This window comes from Salvia splendens, chromosome 9, assembly GCF_004379255.2.
Source record: "Salvia splendens isolate huo1 chromosome 9, SspV2, whole genome shotgun sequence".
Lineage (NCBI taxonomy): Eukaryota > Viridiplantae > Streptophyta > Magnoliopsida > Lamiales > Lamiaceae > Salvia > Salvia splendens.
Window position 1 is genome coordinate 17,774,514 of NC_056040.1, and position 18,680 is coordinate 17,793,193.

Consider the following 18,680-nt stretch of genomic DNA (forward strand, 5'->3'; position numbering starts at 1 on the left):
GTTAGGGATTTATTTTGGTTGTGATCATTCATTTGTATTCCTAGACTATACATTCCATTGCAATAAATTTGTTCTCGATTATTATTGTACAAGTTTCAACTCTGAGTTTCTGTAAAACAAATTCAACAATAGTGGAGTGGAATTTCATCAAAAACAAACTCTAAATATTTGATATTGTGTTGAAATTGTGTTGACATTGTATTGATATTATTTAACTAACACAAGTTTTCATTCAGTAAGAATTAAGTGTATTATTACATCATTTCACATTTAATTCTCCCCAAAATATGAGAATTTGTAGGAAAAAAGACTGGTGCAAAACTTGCGATTCAAAAACACAGCAGATGATAAAGTACAACACCTTTGGCAAACATGGTACTCATTAAAAGTTACACAGATTGATCCAAAATAAAGCTCAAATGCTAAAGCATCTTCATCTAGAGATACTTGAAGAGGTAAGCAAATAAGGCAAACTGTAATCCTTACTCTTTTTCTTCACCATCTTTGTGCTTCTTTTTCTTCTTTTTCTTCTTCTCACTTTTACTATCATCATCATCCACAGCAGATGCAACAGATCCCCCATTTTCATCGCTCTTATCTTTTTTCTTCTTTTTCTTCTTCTCCGACTTCTCCTCATCCGACGAGGCCAGAGCTTCTGTCTCTACCTCTTCATTCCCTTTCTTCTTTTTCTTCTTCTTTTCTTTAGTCTCCACCTCCACATTTGCATCATCCTCTGCCTCAACCTTCTTCTTCTTCTTAACAACACCCTCGACTACCGGACTCCCACCAATAGCATCCACCTTCCTCTTATGTCCTTTCTCACCCTCACCCTCACCCTCACCCTCACCTTCACCTCCTTCCTCCTCCTTCTTCTTCTTCTTCTTACTTTTCTTCTCCTTCTTCTCCTCCAACACGGCACCCTCCTCAGCTATAGCAGGCGTAGCTGCCTCACCAGCAACCACGGAATCACCCCCAGCAGGCAGAGTGACATTCCTGGCCCACTCACTAGGTGCAGCAGCCCCAATCACTTTACCATGCTTATCCAGCTTCCCCTCAGCAATCAGCTTCTTCTTCATCGAAGCCTTCGGCCCCAAACCCCATTTCCTAGGATAAGTATCCCTATCCATCACCACCCTCTTGATTTTTGCCACCGTCCCATGATCACATGTAGCCATCACCGCAGTCGTCATCTCAGCAATCCCCAACGCAATCGCCTCCCCTTTAGTTGTCATCAACACCACCTCCTCTCCAACCTCAACATCATTTTCAAACCGCAATAACCCTGGAATCATAAGCTTCGCCCCGTAACAAATTGCATTCACAGCTGAATCCTTCACCACAAGCCTCTTGTAGCTGGTCAAAATCTTCTCCAACGGCATAATCACCCTCCTCAGGTAGCTCTCGTCTCTGAAATTATCATACATCCATTGTGCATCCATCACATCATGCATAGTTACCATATTGTCCTTCTCCCCCATTATCCCCGACCTCACCCTACGAAGCTCCTGCACATATATTTATATTTAAATCAAAATGCAATTCAAGATTCAATTATTATAATGCACATATATACTCATTATTCCTAAATATTATAATCAGATAACAATGATTCGATTCAAAAACGAATCAGATTAATATCCTACAAAGCTTCTACATATATATCGCTATTTCAAATATTTAAGATTCAAATGCATAAACTGCTTATTCATATTTAGTACTTATAAAACTGGAGCAATCAATTCGACATTCGTGAATAATCAAATTGATTACAGATAACTCAGAATATCAGTTAGATTTAACAACTCACAAATAGTGAATTGTTTATAGAACTACCTGCATATGCGATCCCACGCCCAGCAATAGCCCCAAATGCACGCACATTGTCCTCACATATGTCCCAGCTTCACAGGAGATCCAGAAAACAACCAAATGCCGGTCAGCATCGTACTCAAGCAGCTTGCTCTCGTAGATCGTCCGGATTCGAAGCTGCCTTTTCACGGCTGAGATCAGCGGTGGCCTCTGAAAAACAGCACCGGTAAGCGTCTCCAGCGCCCGAGCAACTTTGGAAACGTCTGGAACTTTCGAGTGAAGGCGAGCGACGCAGACGTATTCCTTCCCGGCACCCTGCTGCGATTTAACCAGCCGAGTGGCGCGGTCGATGCAGACAATTAGGTTACCGGTGACTTTCGGGTCGAGTGTGCCGGAATGCCCGGTTTTTTCGACCCGTAAGATGCGCTTGATCCACGCCACGACCTCGTGCGACGACGGATTCGACGGCTTGTCGAGGTTCATGATGCCGTACTTGATGTACTCCGCCAACGGGCGCTTCAGCGGCGAGTAGCCGCACGGGAGCGGCGTGTAGTGGCCGGTGCGGACGTTGAGTTTGTCGTAGTTTTTGAGGAGAATCGGCCATTCAGAGGTGTCGACAGCCGGGGTGAAGCTCTGCGGCTTGATCAGAAAATCGGTTGTTTCGATTTGGCCGTCATTTTCTTCAGTATTCTTCTTCTTTTTCGGTTTCTCGGAGGAGTGGAGCTGAGCTTCTGTCATGGCGGTGGAGGAATTGAATTAGGCTTATGTCCAGAGAAATTTGGGGGTTTTATATAAAACGAAAGGGTTTAGGGTTTTGGGCAATGGGCTTATAAATATTGGAAACGATGAGTCTATTATGTTTTAAATTTTGGGCCTTTGTCTACATGAGGTTTTTAATATTCTTAAAGTAAGGGAGTAAATTATAATGAGATCATAGTTTATGGTTTATTAATTGATAAAAACAATTAATATATGTTAGATTATTATTATTATTATTATTATTATTATTATTATTATTTTATTCTAGTATAAAATATATTGAACCACCGTATAGTTTACATAATATTGAAATCATATTTTAAAATCATTTTCAAACATTTTGCCATGAAAATAAGAACGTACAATTGGTTTCAAAATTCAGAATATAAGTAAAATATTCTAATACAAATTAATTAATTTGCAATATATGAAAAAAATTTACAATGAACAAATCAATTTAGTATTTTTTGTACGAAAATATACAAAGATAAAATGAAAAATATTAAATGGAAAGTTGATCCATAATTAAAAATATCATACAATAGGGAGTGAAAGTACAAGATTCGGGTTTCATTTACAATGTAGTACTACCAAGTATTTCAGAGTACACAATGCAAATATCAATATATAGCTAAAAATTCTCTACCTATACATATTAAATTGTAGGGTAATGATAAAATGCAAACCTATATATTGTACAAACTCCAAACTATGATATGAACAGTTAGAAAATGTCAACAGATGATTAAAATACATCAACAGAAAATGTCAACACAATTTCAACACAACATCAACTGTTGACATTGTGTTAACATTTTCTGTTGATATAATTTTGTCATCTGTTGACATTTTCTAACGGTTTAGATCATAGTTTGTAAGATATTTAGAATTTGTATTTGATTCCATCCCTTAAATTATATAAGCGTGTGAATTGTTAAACCATGTACTCCGTACTTCTTTGGTATATATACTATTTACATCAATTAATGCATACAAAAACACCACATATTTAATCTCGAGATACAATTTGCAAACCAAATACCCCCAAAGTGTTTTAAATTGGACCAAAAGTCATAAACGTTTTGGAGGAGTTGTTCGTATATAGTGCACAATAATGTTAGGAATAGCATTCATGTACGTTTGTATCGATCTTCCATTTTATGTGGAGCATTTATAGATAGATTTACTCAACAAGGAATCAAATACTACTACCAACGAGCATCTTCTACGCAAAATGTGAGAATTTGTGGGACAAAATAGACTGATGCAAAACTGGCGATTCAAATATACAGCAGATAATAAGGTACAACACCTCTGCCAAATATAGTACTTATAACAGTTACACAAAGATTGATCCAGAACAAAGCTCAAATTCTATTATAAAACTAAAGCCCCTAGACAGTTGAGAGCTGAGCAAATAAGGCAACCCGTAATCCTTACTCTTTTTCTTCACCATCTTCGTGCTTCTTTTTCTTCTTTTTCTTCTTCTCACTTTTACTATCCTCATCCTCCACAGCAGCTGAAACAGATACCCCATTATCATCACTCTTATCTTTCTTCTTCTTTTTCTTCTTCTCAGACTTCTCCTCATCCGAGGCCGGAGCTTCTGCCTCTACCTCACCACCCCCTTTCTTCTTTTTCTTCTTCTTTTCTTTCGTCTCCACCTCCACATTTGCATCATCCTCTGCTTCAACCTTCTTCTTCTTCTTCTTAACAACACCCTCAACTACCGGACTCCCATCAACAGCATCCACCTTCCTCTTATGTCCTTTCTCGCTTTCACCTCCTTCCTTCTTCTTCTTACTTTTCTTCTCCTTTTCCTCCAGTACAGCACCCTCCTCCACTTTAGCAGGCGTAGCTGCTTCACCAGCAACCACGGAATCACCCCCAGCAGGCAGCACGACATTCCTGGACCATTCACTAGGTGCAGCAGCCCCAATCACTTTACCATGCTTATCCAGTTTCCCCTCTGCAATCAGCTTCTTCTTCATCGAAGCCTTCGGCCCCAAACCCCATTTTCTAGGATAAGTATCCCTATCCATCACCACCCTCTTGATTTTTGCCACCGTCCCATGATCACATGTAGCCATCACCGCAGTCGTCATCTCTGCAATCCCCAACGCAATTGCCTCCCCTTTAGTTGTCATCAACACCACTTCCTCTCCAACCTCAACATCATTTTCAAACCGCAATAACCCAGGAATCATAAGCTTCGCCCCATAACAAATCGCATTCACAGCTGAATCCTTCACCACAAGCCTCTTGTAGCTGGTCAAAATCTTCTCCAACGGCATAATCACCCTCCTCAGGTAGCTCTCGTCTCTGAAATTATCATACATCCACTGTGCATCCATCACATCATGCATAGTTACCATATTGTCCTTCTCCCCCATTATCCCCGACCTCACCCTACGAAGCTCCTGCACATATATTTGTATTTAAATAAAAATGCAAACTTATGAAATTCTATTCAAGAATCAATTATTATAATGTACATACTATATAGTACTTGTTATTCAAATAGAATCAGAATTCAATTATCGATTCAATTCAAATATCATTCAGAATTACTACCATATAAAGCTCCAACATATACATTAGTATTAAAATATTTATGATTCAAATTCAAATACTCATATTTTTTTATTTACTTATTATTCCTATATATATTAAACTGCATCAATCAATTCGACATTGGTGAATACGGATAACTCAGAATGTCAATTCGAAGTTTCAGGAGTCACGTATATGGAATCGAATTTTGAATTGTTTAAACAATAACCTGCATATGCGATCCCACGCCCAGTAATAACCCCAAATGCACGCACATTGTCCTCACATACGTCCCAGCTTCACAGGAGATCCAGAAAACCACCAAATGCCTGTCAGCATCATACTCAAGCAGCTTGCTCTCGTAGATCGTCCGGATTCGAAGCTGCCTTTTCACAGCAGAGATCAGCGGTGGCCGCTGAAAAACAGCACCCGTGAGCGTCTCCAGCGCCCGAGCCACTTTAGAAACGTCTGGAACCTTGGAGTGGAGGCGAGCAACGCAGACGTATTCCTTCCCAGCACCCTGCTGCGATTTAACCAGCCGAGTGGCGCGGTCGATGCAGACAATTAGGTTACCGGTGACTTTAGGGTCGAGCGTGCCGGAATGCCCGGTTTTGTCGACCCGTAAGATGCGCTTGATCCACGCCACGACCTCGTGCGACGACGGATTCGACGGCTTGTCGAGGTTCATGATGCCGTACTTGATGTACTCCGCCAGCGGCCGCTTCAACGGTGAGTAGCCGCACGGGAGCGGCGTGTAGTGGCCGGTGCGGACATTGAGCTTGTCGTAGTTTTTGAGGAGAATCGGCCATTCAGAGGTGTCCACAGCCGGGGTGAAGCTCTGCGGCTTGATCAGAAAATCGGTTGTTTCGATTTGGCCGTCATTTTCTTCAGCATTCTTCTTCTTTTTTGGTTTCACGGAGGAGAGGTGCTGAGATTCGGACATGGCGGTGGAGCAGATTTCGAATTAGGTTTGGGGTTTCAGCGAAGAGAAATTAGGGATTTATCTGAAAATGGAAGGGTTTAGGGTTTTGTTAAATGGGTTTCATGGGCCTGTTGGGCTTTTAATTTAAGGTCTTTCACATTTTGTACGTATGTTATTAACTGCCTGGACCTTGTACAGAAATTATAATGACACCATTTGATATTTTGATTGATTAGTTAATTAATTAATTACATGATCGATATATTATTAGAAAATCCTTCTAACATAAAAATATATTGGGCCACTATATAGCTGAAATTATATTGAAATCATATGTTAAAATTATACAATTTGTCAGGAAAATAAGAAATATTATCAGTCAAATCATTTTTTTAGAATTACCTTTCCTGATATACACAAACTTTCTATATTTTACAGTACAGTTTTTCTCCTAACCCTTTTTAATCTAAATATTCAAACTTTAAACATTTTCTACTTTTTATTCTAGAATTAAAAACTTTTTAACTTGAAGTTGATTCGTTCTTCAAAAGTCATTTGTAATGTAAAATACATGAATTTTCAATTTGATTAATATAGGAATTATAATCCCCAAAAAATATTTCTTTTTGACAAACGGATGTTGATGTTCCATTAGTCAATATGGTTACTTGGCCCAAATTTGAAAAATAAAGTTAGAATTTGATCTAAACCAAATCTTAGGATTATAGTATTTGGTTTCCGCAACTGTTTTTGAACCATTTCAATCACTAAAGGAGTAATAACTATGAAACCACAACTCAAATAAATCCGAAAACAGAGTCCTCTCATAGCAAGTTCGCATTAAGACAAATGGAAAATAGAAAGCAAAGACCAAGTGTAGCTCATATGACAACAATGGATACTCCCACTTCACAGCAGCATTCAATACCAGTTGCCAGAATATGATCACCTACGTACTGGTGGTGCAGAGCCTCTACCGGGAGGTGCTCCTCGACCAGCAGCCTGAGCCTGCCAACAGGAATATCAAGAGTCAGGGGCAGCCAAATCCAAGAATATTCACAATGACAATTTTAGTTTACAACTCGACAATGGAAGACCATTACACTCTTGTTGCAAAAAAAGATGGCATACGCAAATATTCCATAGTAGTACTATATATCATTAAAACATAAAGGAAAGTGCATACTCTGGCTCGCATTGCAACAGCACGCCCACGTCCTACTCCAAGAGATGAACCCTTGCCCTTCATAATTAGACAGATGATCAGCAACATCAAGAATATAAAAGCCAATGTGAAGAAAAAATAGAGAGGTGCAACAGATAGAGAACCTTAATTCTAGCTTCCAAACGCTTGAACATGGGAGCGTTCTTAAGCATATCTGGGATGACCATGAACCTGCAACAAACCACAGTATCGTTCAAACTTATTCGGCACAAACAAAACTCACCCACTCGGAAAAGGTGTACACACCTGACTTTGCTGCCTCTAATGAAAACATGCTCGAGTTGTGAGACCTTCCCATCCTGCAATAGGTTGAATAACATCAATTTGAAATAAGTGAAATGTATTTGGTAACCACAACTGCAAATATGAGGGCATCTGCATATTCAAGAGATGATTATGAAAACCCCCGTGAGGTGATACACGCGCAATATTTTGTAGTGCATTTGCAAAGATATCTAAGGTTTTAAAAACTGCTCAATTATTTTGTAACCAGGCAAGAATTTGATGGTATCTATCTTTTTTATATTCCGATATCCAAACATCATCACTTGACTTATATAATCAGCACAGGCCCTTTATCAGGATAAAATAAAAGTATCATCAGCTATTCAGCTACATCTTCATGTAAACTCAGTCAATACACTCCTCCACTAGAAAATTCACTTAACTATACATATTAACCCTCACCTAAAATCAGGGTACAAAATGATAAAGTAGTCACTTCAAATTTCTCTGAAATGGGGGGACTAACAACCTAAATTACAGAAATGCAACTACCAGTTCCCTCCTAGGGTTTATCATCTAATTAGGGTATTAGGGTTTAACTCAACAAGCACATCGCAACCACAAATATCAAAATCCAAACAACATCAAACACACAGAATTCCATCAATAAAATTTTAAAAATGTCGGAAATTAAAGAGAGGGAAAACAGTGCACACCTTGGCAGTGTAAGTGATGTTTTCGAGCTGGCAATTCCAGTTGTCCTCGCACTCGATCATACTTCCACGGTAGAGCTCTCCGCTCTTAAGCTCCACCGTCACCACATGCCCAGACGCCTCGTGCAGCAGCTTCACCGGAATCCCTAAGCTTCGACTCATTTCTCTTCTACTTTTTTTATGTAAAAATATATAAAATGCTAACAATAAATCTTTTTTCACGCGATATTCAAAGAAAATGCAGCAAAAACACTATGAATCCCACGCAAATTCGAGATTGATCGACTTCTCTACACGTACCCTAAATTAGGGCAAAAATCACAGTCGAAAAATGGAGCTTCGCTGACTGCGAGGTCCGAGGACCTATATATGTGTGTAAATATACAAAGGGCATATTTGTAAATTAAGAAACTTAATCTTAGCTTTATCTTAATTGTAGAGGCACCCCTATAATTTCTAGGTATTTGTTTCCAGTGATATCTTATTTGAAAATTTATCCTCTTCTTACTAGAAAAGTATTATCGGTTGTCAATATTAAATCTCATGATTAAATATGTATCATGTTTGGTTCATAAGATTGAAGCCTACAACTTAATCCTAGATAAATAGTCTCATGATAATTAGTCCTAGTCTCCCCCTCCAACTAAAATAATCTCACAACTTAATCTTAGATGGATAGTCTCATGATATTAGTCATGGCAACCGAACGCCACCGTAGTTGACTAATTTCATATTACTTGAAATATTGATATAATGTTATTACCATTTTCAATTTTTATAAAGATGTTGATTTTACAACAAATTGTGTTTAATGCATTCAGAGCAAAACAAAATAAAATGCCTATCTATGTAGAAGAGAAAATATTCCATGGTCTTGTACCCAAATTTTCACTACCTGATTTTCCATCAAATAAATATTTATTTTCTTGAATGTTACAAAAAGCCCAATATACTCATATTCATTCATCAAAAATTTGTCCCCAAAAACAAAAACAATAAAAAACAAGAATGTAAGCTCGCATGTTCACATTACATTTTAGAGAGCAAGATAGAAAATTAGACAAAAAACAAGAAAATCCCTCTTTGTTTCACCACAAAATTTGGCCCTGTATCACATCACAGTTAAATCAACAAATGAATTTAAACCCCAGTTTTTCTCCCAAGTCATGACAAGATACAAAATGGATGAGATAACTCAGCTGGATCAGGATGTTTAGAGAGAGACGCGTGCTCTTTCGCTTACTGCTGTTTTTGCTGTGTGGTCGAGGCTTCTCCCCCTCTTGCCGGGGCGACTCTGGCATGGGTCGACTTCTCAGCTTTCGAGAACTGAATCAATATCTGCATGAGGACTGTCACAATGGCTAAGAGCATCCGCAGCGGTGGCGAAAGACGCCACCGCCGTCCGCGCCGTTGGCAAGGCGCAGGACCGCCGCCGCTGCAGCCGCGCCGCTGGCACGGCGCTGCTCGATGTATCGAGCACGTCCGTGCCAGCGGACGCACACGTGGCGCGCTCCCATTCGTCAACGGCATAGCCGTTGTGTTTAAACTTTTTTTTTATTTTTTTTTTAAAAATCGGTATTTAATTATAAATAATGCTAAAAAATAAAAAAAAAATATTTTCCAAATCCCAAAAATATGGCCGTTTTTTTCCCGTTTTTTCTGAATTTTTTTGATTTTTTTTTTATTTTTTTTTTCCCCAAAATCATCTATAAATACACACATTCATCATCCATTTATCACATCAAATCATCTCTCATTCATCTCTCATTCATAATTCTCATACAAACTATCAACACATTCATCCCCCACTCAAAATCTCAAATGGATTTCACCCATATTATGGCGGAAGCGGAACGCGAAGAACAAGAATACTACGAACAACATCGTGCCGCTTACGAAGCATATGTCGCGGCGAATACCCCTGCTCCTCCTCCTCAACGAACCAGATCAAATCGACGGTACATCCATCGTGACCGGGAGGGAGCCCACGAAAGGCTCGTTGCCGACTACTTTGCCGACCAGCCGCGGTTTCCGGCAGATTACTTCAGGCGCCGTTTTCGCATGTCAAAGCGCTTGTTCATGCGAATTGTCAACACATTGTCCGCACGTGTTGAATACTTTCAAACAGGTGTAGATGCAGCCGGCCGGCAAAGTATCACGGCGTTGCAGAAGTGTACGTGTGCCATCCGACAACTCGCTACTGGGCAAACGGCCGACATGTTCGACGAGTATTTGCATATCGGTGAGTCCACTGGAATCCTATGTTTAAAGAATTTTTGCGAGGGCGTTCGTTCTGCTTTTGGGGATGAATTCCTTCGAGCACCCACCACTGATGATTGCCAACGGTTGCTTCGTCTTCACGAATCAGTCCATGGCTTTCCCGGAATGCTTGGCAGCATTGACTGCATGCATTGGAGGTGGAAGAATTGTCCGACTGCTTGGAGGGGGCAACACTTGAGCGGTCACAAAGGCGGCGGCCCAACGCTTATCCTTGAGGCGGTCGCCGACTACCGCCTATGGATTTGGCATGCATATTTCGGCGTTGCTGGATCCAACAACGACTTGAATGTGCTATATTCGTCACCACTCTTCAATGATGTGATGAATGGTGTAGCACCGGCGATCGACTTCACCATCAACGGAAATATATACCGCATGGGTTACTATCTCGCCGATGGTATCTACCCAAGGTGGTCGACGTTCGTGAAGACGCTCCACAACCCGCACGACCCGAGACGGGTTCTTTTTGCGCAGCGTCAAGAGTCAGCGCGGAAAGATGTCGAAAGAGCCTTCGGGGTCCTTCAAGCTCGATTCAACATTGTGAAGGCCCCGGCTCGGCTGTGGTACGTGAATAATATCGCCGACATCATGTTCACGTGTATTATATTACACAACATGATTATAGCCGACGAAGGGCCGAGGGCGGCTAGCTTCTACGACGAGGACGAAGCCGGAAGCTCAACAGCGAGGTCTCCCCTACGCCGAGGCGAGCATACGACGGTTGGCGAGAGGATCGAGACAAGACACACAATGCGCGATACTCGAATCCACAATCAACTACAAGAAGACCTAATCAACCACATGTGGGCGAAATTCGGCAACGAGTAGTGTCATTTTTAATTTTTAGGATTTTAATTATGTAATTTTTAATTTTTAGGATTTTAATTATGTAATTTTTAATTTTTAGGATTTTAATTATGCAATGTTTAATTTTATTTGTCATTTGTAATATTTATTGTGGGTTTTAAATGAATTTTAATATTATGGAAATGTTTTTGTGTAATTGAATTTTATATTAATTGTGCTCGTCCTTGCGGAAGAGCACAGTTGTGGGTGTTGTGCTCTTGCCAGAGAGCAGGCATGAATAGTACCGCCCGGGCCCACAACCGTGCCGCTGGCAAGAGCACGGTTGTGGATGCTCTAAACAAATCGATGAAAATGTGATGCCTTTCCAAGACGAAAAGATTGAGGACTGCTTCATCAGTTTCTGGCAAATCCTTGATCAAGTGTCGCTTGAGGTGTACATGAACCTTAAAAAGTAGTATCATACTAACATATAAAGATTTTGAGGTGTTCTTACAATGAATCAATATGATGTCCACAAATCACATAAAAAATCAGAGAATATTGCCAGCCCACACATCGCCAAGTTCTTAGTAAAAAAGATTCACGGCACGGGCTTACCACTGAAGACTGTCCTTTAAAAAGTCCGAGCATGGTTGGTTGAGGAGAATGAGATGCTTTGCGAATAGAAACCGTTAGGAACAAATGATCGCATCTGACTTACTGCTGTTACAAAACCCTGAAAGAAAGTTCAAAAGAAACTACGATGAGCGTATGAAGACACCTCAGCAATATAATCAGAAAATCTCTAGATTTTGCAGCCTTACAACTAAAAAGGCAGTGTCTACTGCATACTCGTATAATGAAGATGGTTTTAGTTACATTTGACTGGCCACACTTGTAATGTGTAGGTACAAATTCCAGCACTTAGTGAAATTGGTTTCATCATTGCCAGCATAATTTTTAGCTAAGATATGAAGTAACAACATAAACATGCTCAACGAAATTACTTCCCATTCTGTCATTTAAATTTGAATCAATTACATCCACACACTTGAACAAATTAAGACTCCAGTGTTATAGTCGAACAGTATCCTCATAACACTGTCTTCCATCACCCCTAGTAGTTGAAGACCAACATCGAACATTCAATGTCTCAATCATAACATAAAGCTAAAGTTACATCAACTGATATGCCATTCCACCAAGGATAGCAACCTATAATTGTTGGTGCCATTTCTACAATGAGAATAATTGTTTTTTCATGTTTCAAACGGTGACTTAAGTGTGCAATGGTTAATTTACACCTGGAATGTGTTGGGATGAACAAGGGAATGAGATTGATATTGAATTGAAAACATATTAGGGTAAATCTCAAATTTATAGATTCTTTGCAACACTTCGCACGGGTAGTGTATTATTCTGTATTACTCCACGTAGGTGGTGTTCAGTTTTTAAGATAAAATAATATCAAGATACAATATAGGATTGAGTTGTGAGATTATTTTAGTCATAGGGGTTAGCTATGACTAATTATCCCATCTGATTATTCATCTATGATTGAGTTGTGAGGTTGAATCTTATGAACCGAACACACTTCAAATTTAATCTCGGATACAATCTTGCAAACCGAACACCCCTATAATATACATGATTTGTTGTTTTTCTTCTCGACAATTCATGTAAGCCGTGCATTCTATAAAGATAATATACAGAATGATCTTCATACTCTTTATTTTTCGAATCCTTTTAAAAATTTTAAAGTTTTTGTTAAATACTAACTAATTGATTATTAAAAAAAAGTACTACTCATTCAGTGTGGAAATCAATTGAATCATACTAAGCTAATCCTTACTGTCATCATCGGATCGGAAGGAGTATTTACTAAGTTAATTTCATAAAATGTTAATTGATCACTAGACTTTAATTTAATAAAATAAACACAAAAATTAGTCTATTTTTATTTTATAAACACATCACCATAACATATTATTTTACTAATATATATATCGATTTATTTACTCTTTCTACACTCATAACATATTATTTTACTAATATATACTCTCTATATCCCATTATAAATGAAAAATAAAAATAATATTCTCTCTTACTTTATCCTTTCTTCATTAACTTAAAAAAAATAACACTACATGACATCTCGTGCGGAAAAGCAAATGTTGCATATTTAATAACTAATAATTCAACTTGACAGTGTCGCTCTCTGTAACCCTCACAATCCTCACGCTCTCTCTCCGCCGCCATGAACCTCTCCTCCTCCACCTCAATTTCCTCCACCACGCGGACCTGGAACAGCTCCGGGAGGCTCTGTGGCTCCCACCCCCAACTCAGTCTCTCGATCCCCACTCTCAAGCTCAACCACCAGAAGACGATTATTTGCTCAGCCGCCGCCAAGAGCGGCTCCACTGTGATCGAGCAAGGTCTGGGCGACTCTCGACCGGAAACGAACCGAATCGGAGATCTTAGCCATGTATCCGGCGTGCTAGGAAGCCAGTGGGGGGATGAGGGCAAAGGAAAGCTCGTCGATATTCTCGCTCAGCATTTCGAGATCGTCGCTCGTTGTCAGGTATGTGTGCGAGTTTAATCTCGCTCCAATTTTAGGTTGGATTTTGGAGTAGTTTTTTCTTTCAAATTTAGGGCTTGTAGATATGTGATGTGTGTCTAAAGCTCTCGTTTGGATTGTTACTGCATTCATTATTACTACTAATATCTAATTGATGATTAAAAAGAAAACAAAACTAGTGGAGAATGTAAAATTTTGATGTGTCGAGTTTCCTATTGCTACTCCTTTCACTGTCATGTGCTGTTTTTTTGGGTAATTTGCTAGAATTGCTTGTTAATAGTTTAGTCCATTGTGGTTAAATTGGCTAAATAATAATTTCTTTTGCTAAATTTAAGTTATTGGGCAAAAATCTATACCTATTGTAACGATTAATAGACCAGGATTTGAGTCACTTAGTGTGTGAATGTGTGTGTGTGTTTGGGTCACTTAGGGTGTGCGAGTGTGAGTTCGAGTCACTTTAGCGGGCGTGCCATCTAACACGAATCTTGTGCGTATGGTTTAGAGTTTCCTTTAATGTGAAGTGTTTGTCTCATGAATAATTATGCCAATTAGATGGTTTGTGTGAGGAAACAATAGATGAATATACTGATTAGCGTGTTGTGTAAATGCATTCAAAGATCTGTTTACGATTGTTAGATGCACAGTAGAAACTACTCGACTGCGTCTAACCATTTAGTGCAGAGACAGAATGTCTCTAGTTTTTATTTGAATATAAAATGTCTGAGTTGCACGAAAGAAGATTGTGGATTCATTTTTGCTGCTTACTTTTTTTCTGAAATCTTCAATACCATTTATTGTTAGGGTGGAGCTAATGCAGGACACACAATTTACAACTCAGTGGGCAAAAAGTTTGCACTTCACCTTGTTCCCTCCGGGATCCTGAATGAAGAAACTATCTGCGTGATTGGTAATGGAGTTGTGGTGCATCTACCAGGATTATTTAATGAAGTGGATGGGCTTGAAGCCAACGGAGTCTCTTGCAAAGGAAGAATACTTGTGTCTGACCGTGCTCACCTGTTATTTGATTTTCATCAGGCTGTGGATGGGCTTAGGGAAGCTGAACTTGCTAAGTCATTTATAGGCACTACCAGGAGAGGTATTGGTCCTTGCTATTCGAGCAAGGTTATTCGGAATGGTTTAAGAGTAGGTGACTTGAGGCACATGGATACTTTTCCTCAGAAGCTCGATATTTTATTATCTGACGCTGCGGCAAGATTCAAGGACTTTAACTATACCCCTGAAATGCTCAGGGATGAAGTTGAACAGTACAAGAGGTTTGCCGAGAGGTTGGAACCCTTCATTACTGATACTGTGCATTTCATGAATGATGCCATATCGCGGAAACAGAAGATTTTGGTAGAAGGTGGTCAGGCAACCATGCTGGATATAGATTTTGGAACTTACCCTTTCGTGACTTCTTCTAGTCCATCTGCTGGAGGAATCTGCACCGGTCTTGGTATTGCTCCTAGAGCCCTTGGTGATCTTATAGGCGTGGTAAGAAAAATGCTTTTCTAGTACCCCATGAATTTGTCAAAATTCTAGAAATACTTTGTAAAGTGTTCGATACTTGTACTCTGAATTGTTCTTTGACCTCAGTTTTGACATTGATGCAGGTGAAAGCATACACAACGCGAGTTGGTTCAGGTCCTTTCCCAACAGAAATACTGGGTAAAGACGGCGATGTTCTCAGGTTTGCAGGACAGGAGTTTGGCACTACTACTGGTCGCCCTCGTCGTTGTGGCTGGCTGGACATAGTTGCACTAAAGTACTGTTCTCAGATAAATGGATTCTCGTCTCTTAACCTTACCAAACTTGATGTATTGTCTGATCTACCGGAAATCCAGTTGGGTATTCGTTACAAGCTACCCGATGGCTCACCAGTCCATTCATTCCCTGGAGATCTTCGTCTCCTGGAGCAGATCCAAGTAAGCCTGTCATCTTGCTATCTTTAGAATCAGCTGCGCTCTTACAAACATATCGTGCATTTACCTCATATTGCTCTCTTTTTATAGGTCGAATACGAGGTTATGCCTGGTTGGAAGGTCGACATCTCTTCCATCAGAGAGTACTCCCAGTTACCAAAGGCAGCTCGCGATTACGTAGAGAGGATAGAAGAGCTTGTAGGCGTACCCATCCACTACATAGGCGTTGGACCAGGCCGTGATGCCCTCATATACAAGTAAACATTCAGGGACCCTTGTGAGGGTAAACTCTCCCTTGGAAATTTCTGCAAAAATTTGATCGGCTGACATGAAATTTGTGTAGATTTCTCAACTATTGAGGTCTGCTATAACTCTTTCTGGTTTGTATGGTTGTCGGATCGTCTCACGGGCCAAATTTTTGAGTAGTAGATGGTGTGTGTTGTTGTTAGTTAAATCTCATCTTCTTGTGGGAGCAAAATTTAAGATTGAAGTTATGACAGGTGGGAACCGTATTCAACTGTGACATTCTAACTTCCTTACCAGAAAAGTAGGACCAAATAGAAATATAGAATAATAATGATTTTTCACTTTTCTTGCAAAATGAACCTAAGATTTTAATTTGCAAATTTTCAGCTGTGGCGGAGTGGATAACATTTTTGTCGGTGTAGTTTCAAGTAAAAATGTCCAACCCAAAAGTCTAATTACTTGTGCATAAATCACTCGATCTCCCTAAATATTAACCAAAAATTTTAACAAATTTTGCTATTGCTTCTAAAATATTGTGAAAACTCGCGGCTTTTTGTTCCATTTAAGAACGCCAACTAGTGTTGTGAAGAATATAAATAATTTCATAAAACCTTGTTTTGATTATGTAAATTAAGGGTGTTCGGTTTGGTAAATTAGACGTATAGTATAACCAATTTTTTGTGGATAAAATTTAGTGTCATGATATGAACAATCATGTGTCCTTGTGCTTAGTTCGATAGTTTAGACAAGATTTACCTTTGATGTTTGATGTGCTGTTCGATACATCTTTTACTATGAATGTTGGCACTTATATGACAACATCAATTTTAAGGCAAGTAAATTTGGACTATCGTTTACACGTATTATATACCCCCGATAAAATCAATTTCAAGTCAACTAATTCTGGAGTCTTGGACTATTTTAATGTTGAATAATCTAAACATTATCAAATCAACACGGCTCAAAATTGAGATTTTTCGGAGCCAAGAGCATCTCTAGTGGGCGGATGTCCCACTCGGACATCCACTAGGATTTCCCAAAAACACCTCATGCCACGTCACTAGGACTTCCCATCCCACTGCCACACCACTAGGACATCTCCTTCACAATCCGCCCTTCCCACCAGGACTTCCCGTAATAAAAAAATCACAAATTCACAAATAAAGCAATTTACGTTTACGGAAATAAAATTTCAACACGAATATGAACGAGAAAAATTATCAACTTCATTAAAAAAACATACATGATTTGAAAAAAAAAATTACATAGTAATAAAACAAAAAAAGTAATAACATCAACGTCAACCCCTCCGCGTCCAAACCTCTTCGATAATATCGTGCTGAAGTCGAACATGGGCATCTGTTTGCCGCATGTCGGAAAATGCACGCATCCGCTCGACCTCTCCATGAGGTACCCCCATATTCACATTCGCGGTGGCCACGCCGTGACTTGGACCTGCACCCGTATCATCTTCATTGGTCCACTGAGTCAGTTCCGCAGCTTCATTTTCGACAATCATGTTGTGCATTACGATACATGCGTACATGACATCGCCGATGTTGGGAATATACCACTGCCGTGCAGGACCCTTTACTACCGCCCATCGACTCTGGAGCACACCAAATGCCCGCTCCACATCCTTGCGCACTGCTTCCTGACGGCTCGCAAAGTATGACTTCTTTTGTCCGAGCGGATGCTTGATTGCCTTCACAAAGACGGGCCAGTTTGGGTATATCCCATCCGCCAAATAGTATCCCATATTGTGCTGGTTGCCGTTGGCGACGAAACTGATGGCGGGACCAACGCCATTGCACTGAGCGTTGAACAGGGGCGACGATTGGAGAACGTTGATGTCGTTGTTCGACCCGACGACTCCAAAATAAGCATGCCATATCCACAGCCGGTAGTCAGCTACAGCTTCAAGGATCATCGTAGGATGCTTGGCTTTGAAGCCGGTAGTGTACATCCCCTTCCAGGCGGCGGGGCAGTTCTTCCACTCCCAATGCATACAATCTATGCTGCCCAACATCCCAGGGAACCCGTGCACCGACCCATGCATATCTATCAGCCTCTGGCAGTCTTCGGGGCTCGGACTCCGAAGATACCGCTCCCCGAATATCGCTCTCACGCCCGCGCAAAAATTCTGCACACACTCGACGGCTGTCGACTCACCAATGTGGAGGTACTCGTCGAACATGTCGGCCGCGCCTCCGTACGCCAGTTGTCTGATTGCGACAGTGCACTTCTGTAAGGGCATGAGTCCGGGTTTGCCAACTGCATCCTCCCTGATCCTAAAATACAGGTATCTTCTCTCTAAAGCACCCACGATATGCATAAACAACGGACGATGCATCCTAAAACGTCGCCGGAATAAGGCATCCCCAAAACGCGGCTGCGGAGCGAAGTAGTCATGATACAACCGAATATGTGCAGCAATGTGGTCACAGGGTAATATAGTTCGATGACGGATCGGTCGATGTACCGCCGCCTGCTGCCGCCGCTGCTCCCTCTGGTGTAGCAGCCTATCTATCACACCTTCCACAGCGACCTCCAATTCATCCTCGCTATCACTGTCACTAGCCATTTTAGATATACTTGAAAATAGAGATGTACAGACAAAAACTTGTTAACACAAGTGGTGCGAATGAAATGAAGTTCAACG

At 40.3% G+C, this 18,680-nt stretch overlaps 4 protein-coding genes across 4 annotated transcripts; 1 reads left to right on the plus strand and 3 right to left on the minus strand.

The window, feature by feature from the left end:
• Positions 1-210: 210 nt before the first annotated feature.
• On the minus strand, positions 211-2,575 carry LOC121749718 (H/ACA ribonucleoprotein complex subunit 4-like). The gene is made up of 2 exons (XM_042144317.1): positions 1,834-2,575; positions 211-1,505 (listed from the first exon to the last, which is right to left on the minus strand). The coding sequence occupies exons 1-2, from the start codon at positions 2,545-2,547 to the stop codon at positions 483-485; spliced, it is 1,737 nt and encodes a 578-aa protein (XP_042000251.1). The 5' UTR covers positions 2,548-2,575; the 3' UTR covers positions 211-482.
• Positions 2,576-3,830: 1,255 nt separating this feature from the next.
• Positions 3,831-6,121, minus strand: LOC121746520 (H/ACA ribonucleoprotein complex subunit 4-like). The gene is made up of 2 exons (XM_042140398.1): positions 5,351-6,121; positions 3,831-4,988 (listed from the first exon to the last, which is right to left on the minus strand). The coding sequence occupies exons 1-2, from the start codon at positions 6,062-6,064 to the stop codon at positions 4,005-4,007; spliced, it is 1,698 nt and encodes a 565-aa protein (XP_041996332.1). The 5' UTR covers positions 6,065-6,121; the 3' UTR covers positions 3,831-4,004.
• A 620-nt stretch (positions 6,122-6,741) lies between these two features.
• LOC121746613 (small nuclear ribonucleoprotein SmD3b-like) lies at positions 6,742-8,545 on the minus strand. The gene is made up of 5 exons (XM_042140513.1): positions 8,210-8,545; positions 7,515-7,567; positions 7,373-7,439; positions 7,230-7,286; positions 6,742-7,051 (listed from the first exon to the last, which is right to left on the minus strand). The coding sequence occupies exons 1-5, from the start codon at positions 8,366-8,368 to the stop codon at positions 6,989-6,991; spliced, it is 399 nt and encodes a 132-aa protein (XP_041996447.1). The 5' UTR covers positions 8,369-8,545; the 3' UTR covers positions 6,742-6,988.
• A 4,928-nt stretch (positions 8,546-13,473) lies between these two features.
• Positions 13,474-16,226, plus strand: LOC121748632 (adenylosuccinate synthetase 2, chloroplastic-like). The gene is made up of 4 exons (XM_042143106.1): positions 13,474-13,853; positions 14,652-15,344; positions 15,464-15,775; positions 15,863-16,226. The coding sequence occupies exons 1-4, from the start codon at positions 13,530-13,532 to the stop codon at positions 16,031-16,033; spliced, it is 1,500 nt and encodes a 499-aa protein (XP_041999040.1). The 5' UTR covers positions 13,474-13,529; the 3' UTR covers positions 16,034-16,226.
• Positions 16,227-18,680: the final 2,454 nt, after the last annotated feature.

Excerpts from the sequence above, each read along its gene's own strand:
- LOC121749718 (XM_042144317.1), bottom strand. The coding sequence starts at position 2,547 with ATGACAGAAGCTCAGCTCCACTCCTCCGAGAAACCGAAAAAGAAGAAG. Across the intron at positions 1,506-1,833 it reads GCGTGGGATCGCATATGCAG|GAGCTTCGTAGGGTGAGGTC; the intron begins GTAGTTCTATAA and ends ATATATGTGCAG.
- LOC121746520 (XM_042140398.1), bottom strand. The coding sequence starts at position 6,064 with ATGTCCGAATCTCAGCACCTCTCCTCCGTGAAACCAAAAAAGAAGAAG. Across the intron at positions 4,989-5,350 it reads GCGTGGGATCGCATATGCAG|GAGCTTCGTAGGGTGAGGTC; the intron begins GTTATTGTTTAA and ends ATATATGTGCAG.
- LOC121746613 (XM_042140513.1), bottom strand. The coding sequence starts at position 8,368 with ATGAGTCGAAGCTTAGGGATTCCGGTGAAGCTGCTGCACGAGGCGTCT. Across the intron at positions 7,568-8,209 it reads ACATCACTTACACTGCCAAG|GATGGGAAGGTCTCACAACT; the intron begins GTGTGCACTGTT and ends AACCTATTGCAG. Across the intron at positions 7,440-7,514 it reads ATTAGAGGCAGCAAAGTCAG|GTTCATGGTCATCCCAGATA; the intron begins GTGTGTACACCT and ends GGTTTGTTGCAG.
- LOC121748632 (XM_042143106.1), top strand. The coding sequence starts at position 13,530 with ATGAACCTCTCCTCCTCCACCTCAATTTCCTCCACCACGCGGACCTGG. Across the intron at positions 13,854-14,651 it reads AGATCGTCGCTCGTTGTCAG|GGTGGAGCTAATGCAGGACA; the intron begins GTATGTGTGCGA and ends ATTTATTGTTAG. Across the intron at positions 15,776-15,862 it reads GTCTCCTGGAGCAGATCCAA|GTCGAATACGAGGTTATGCC; the intron begins GTAAGCCTGTCA and ends CTCTTTTTATAG.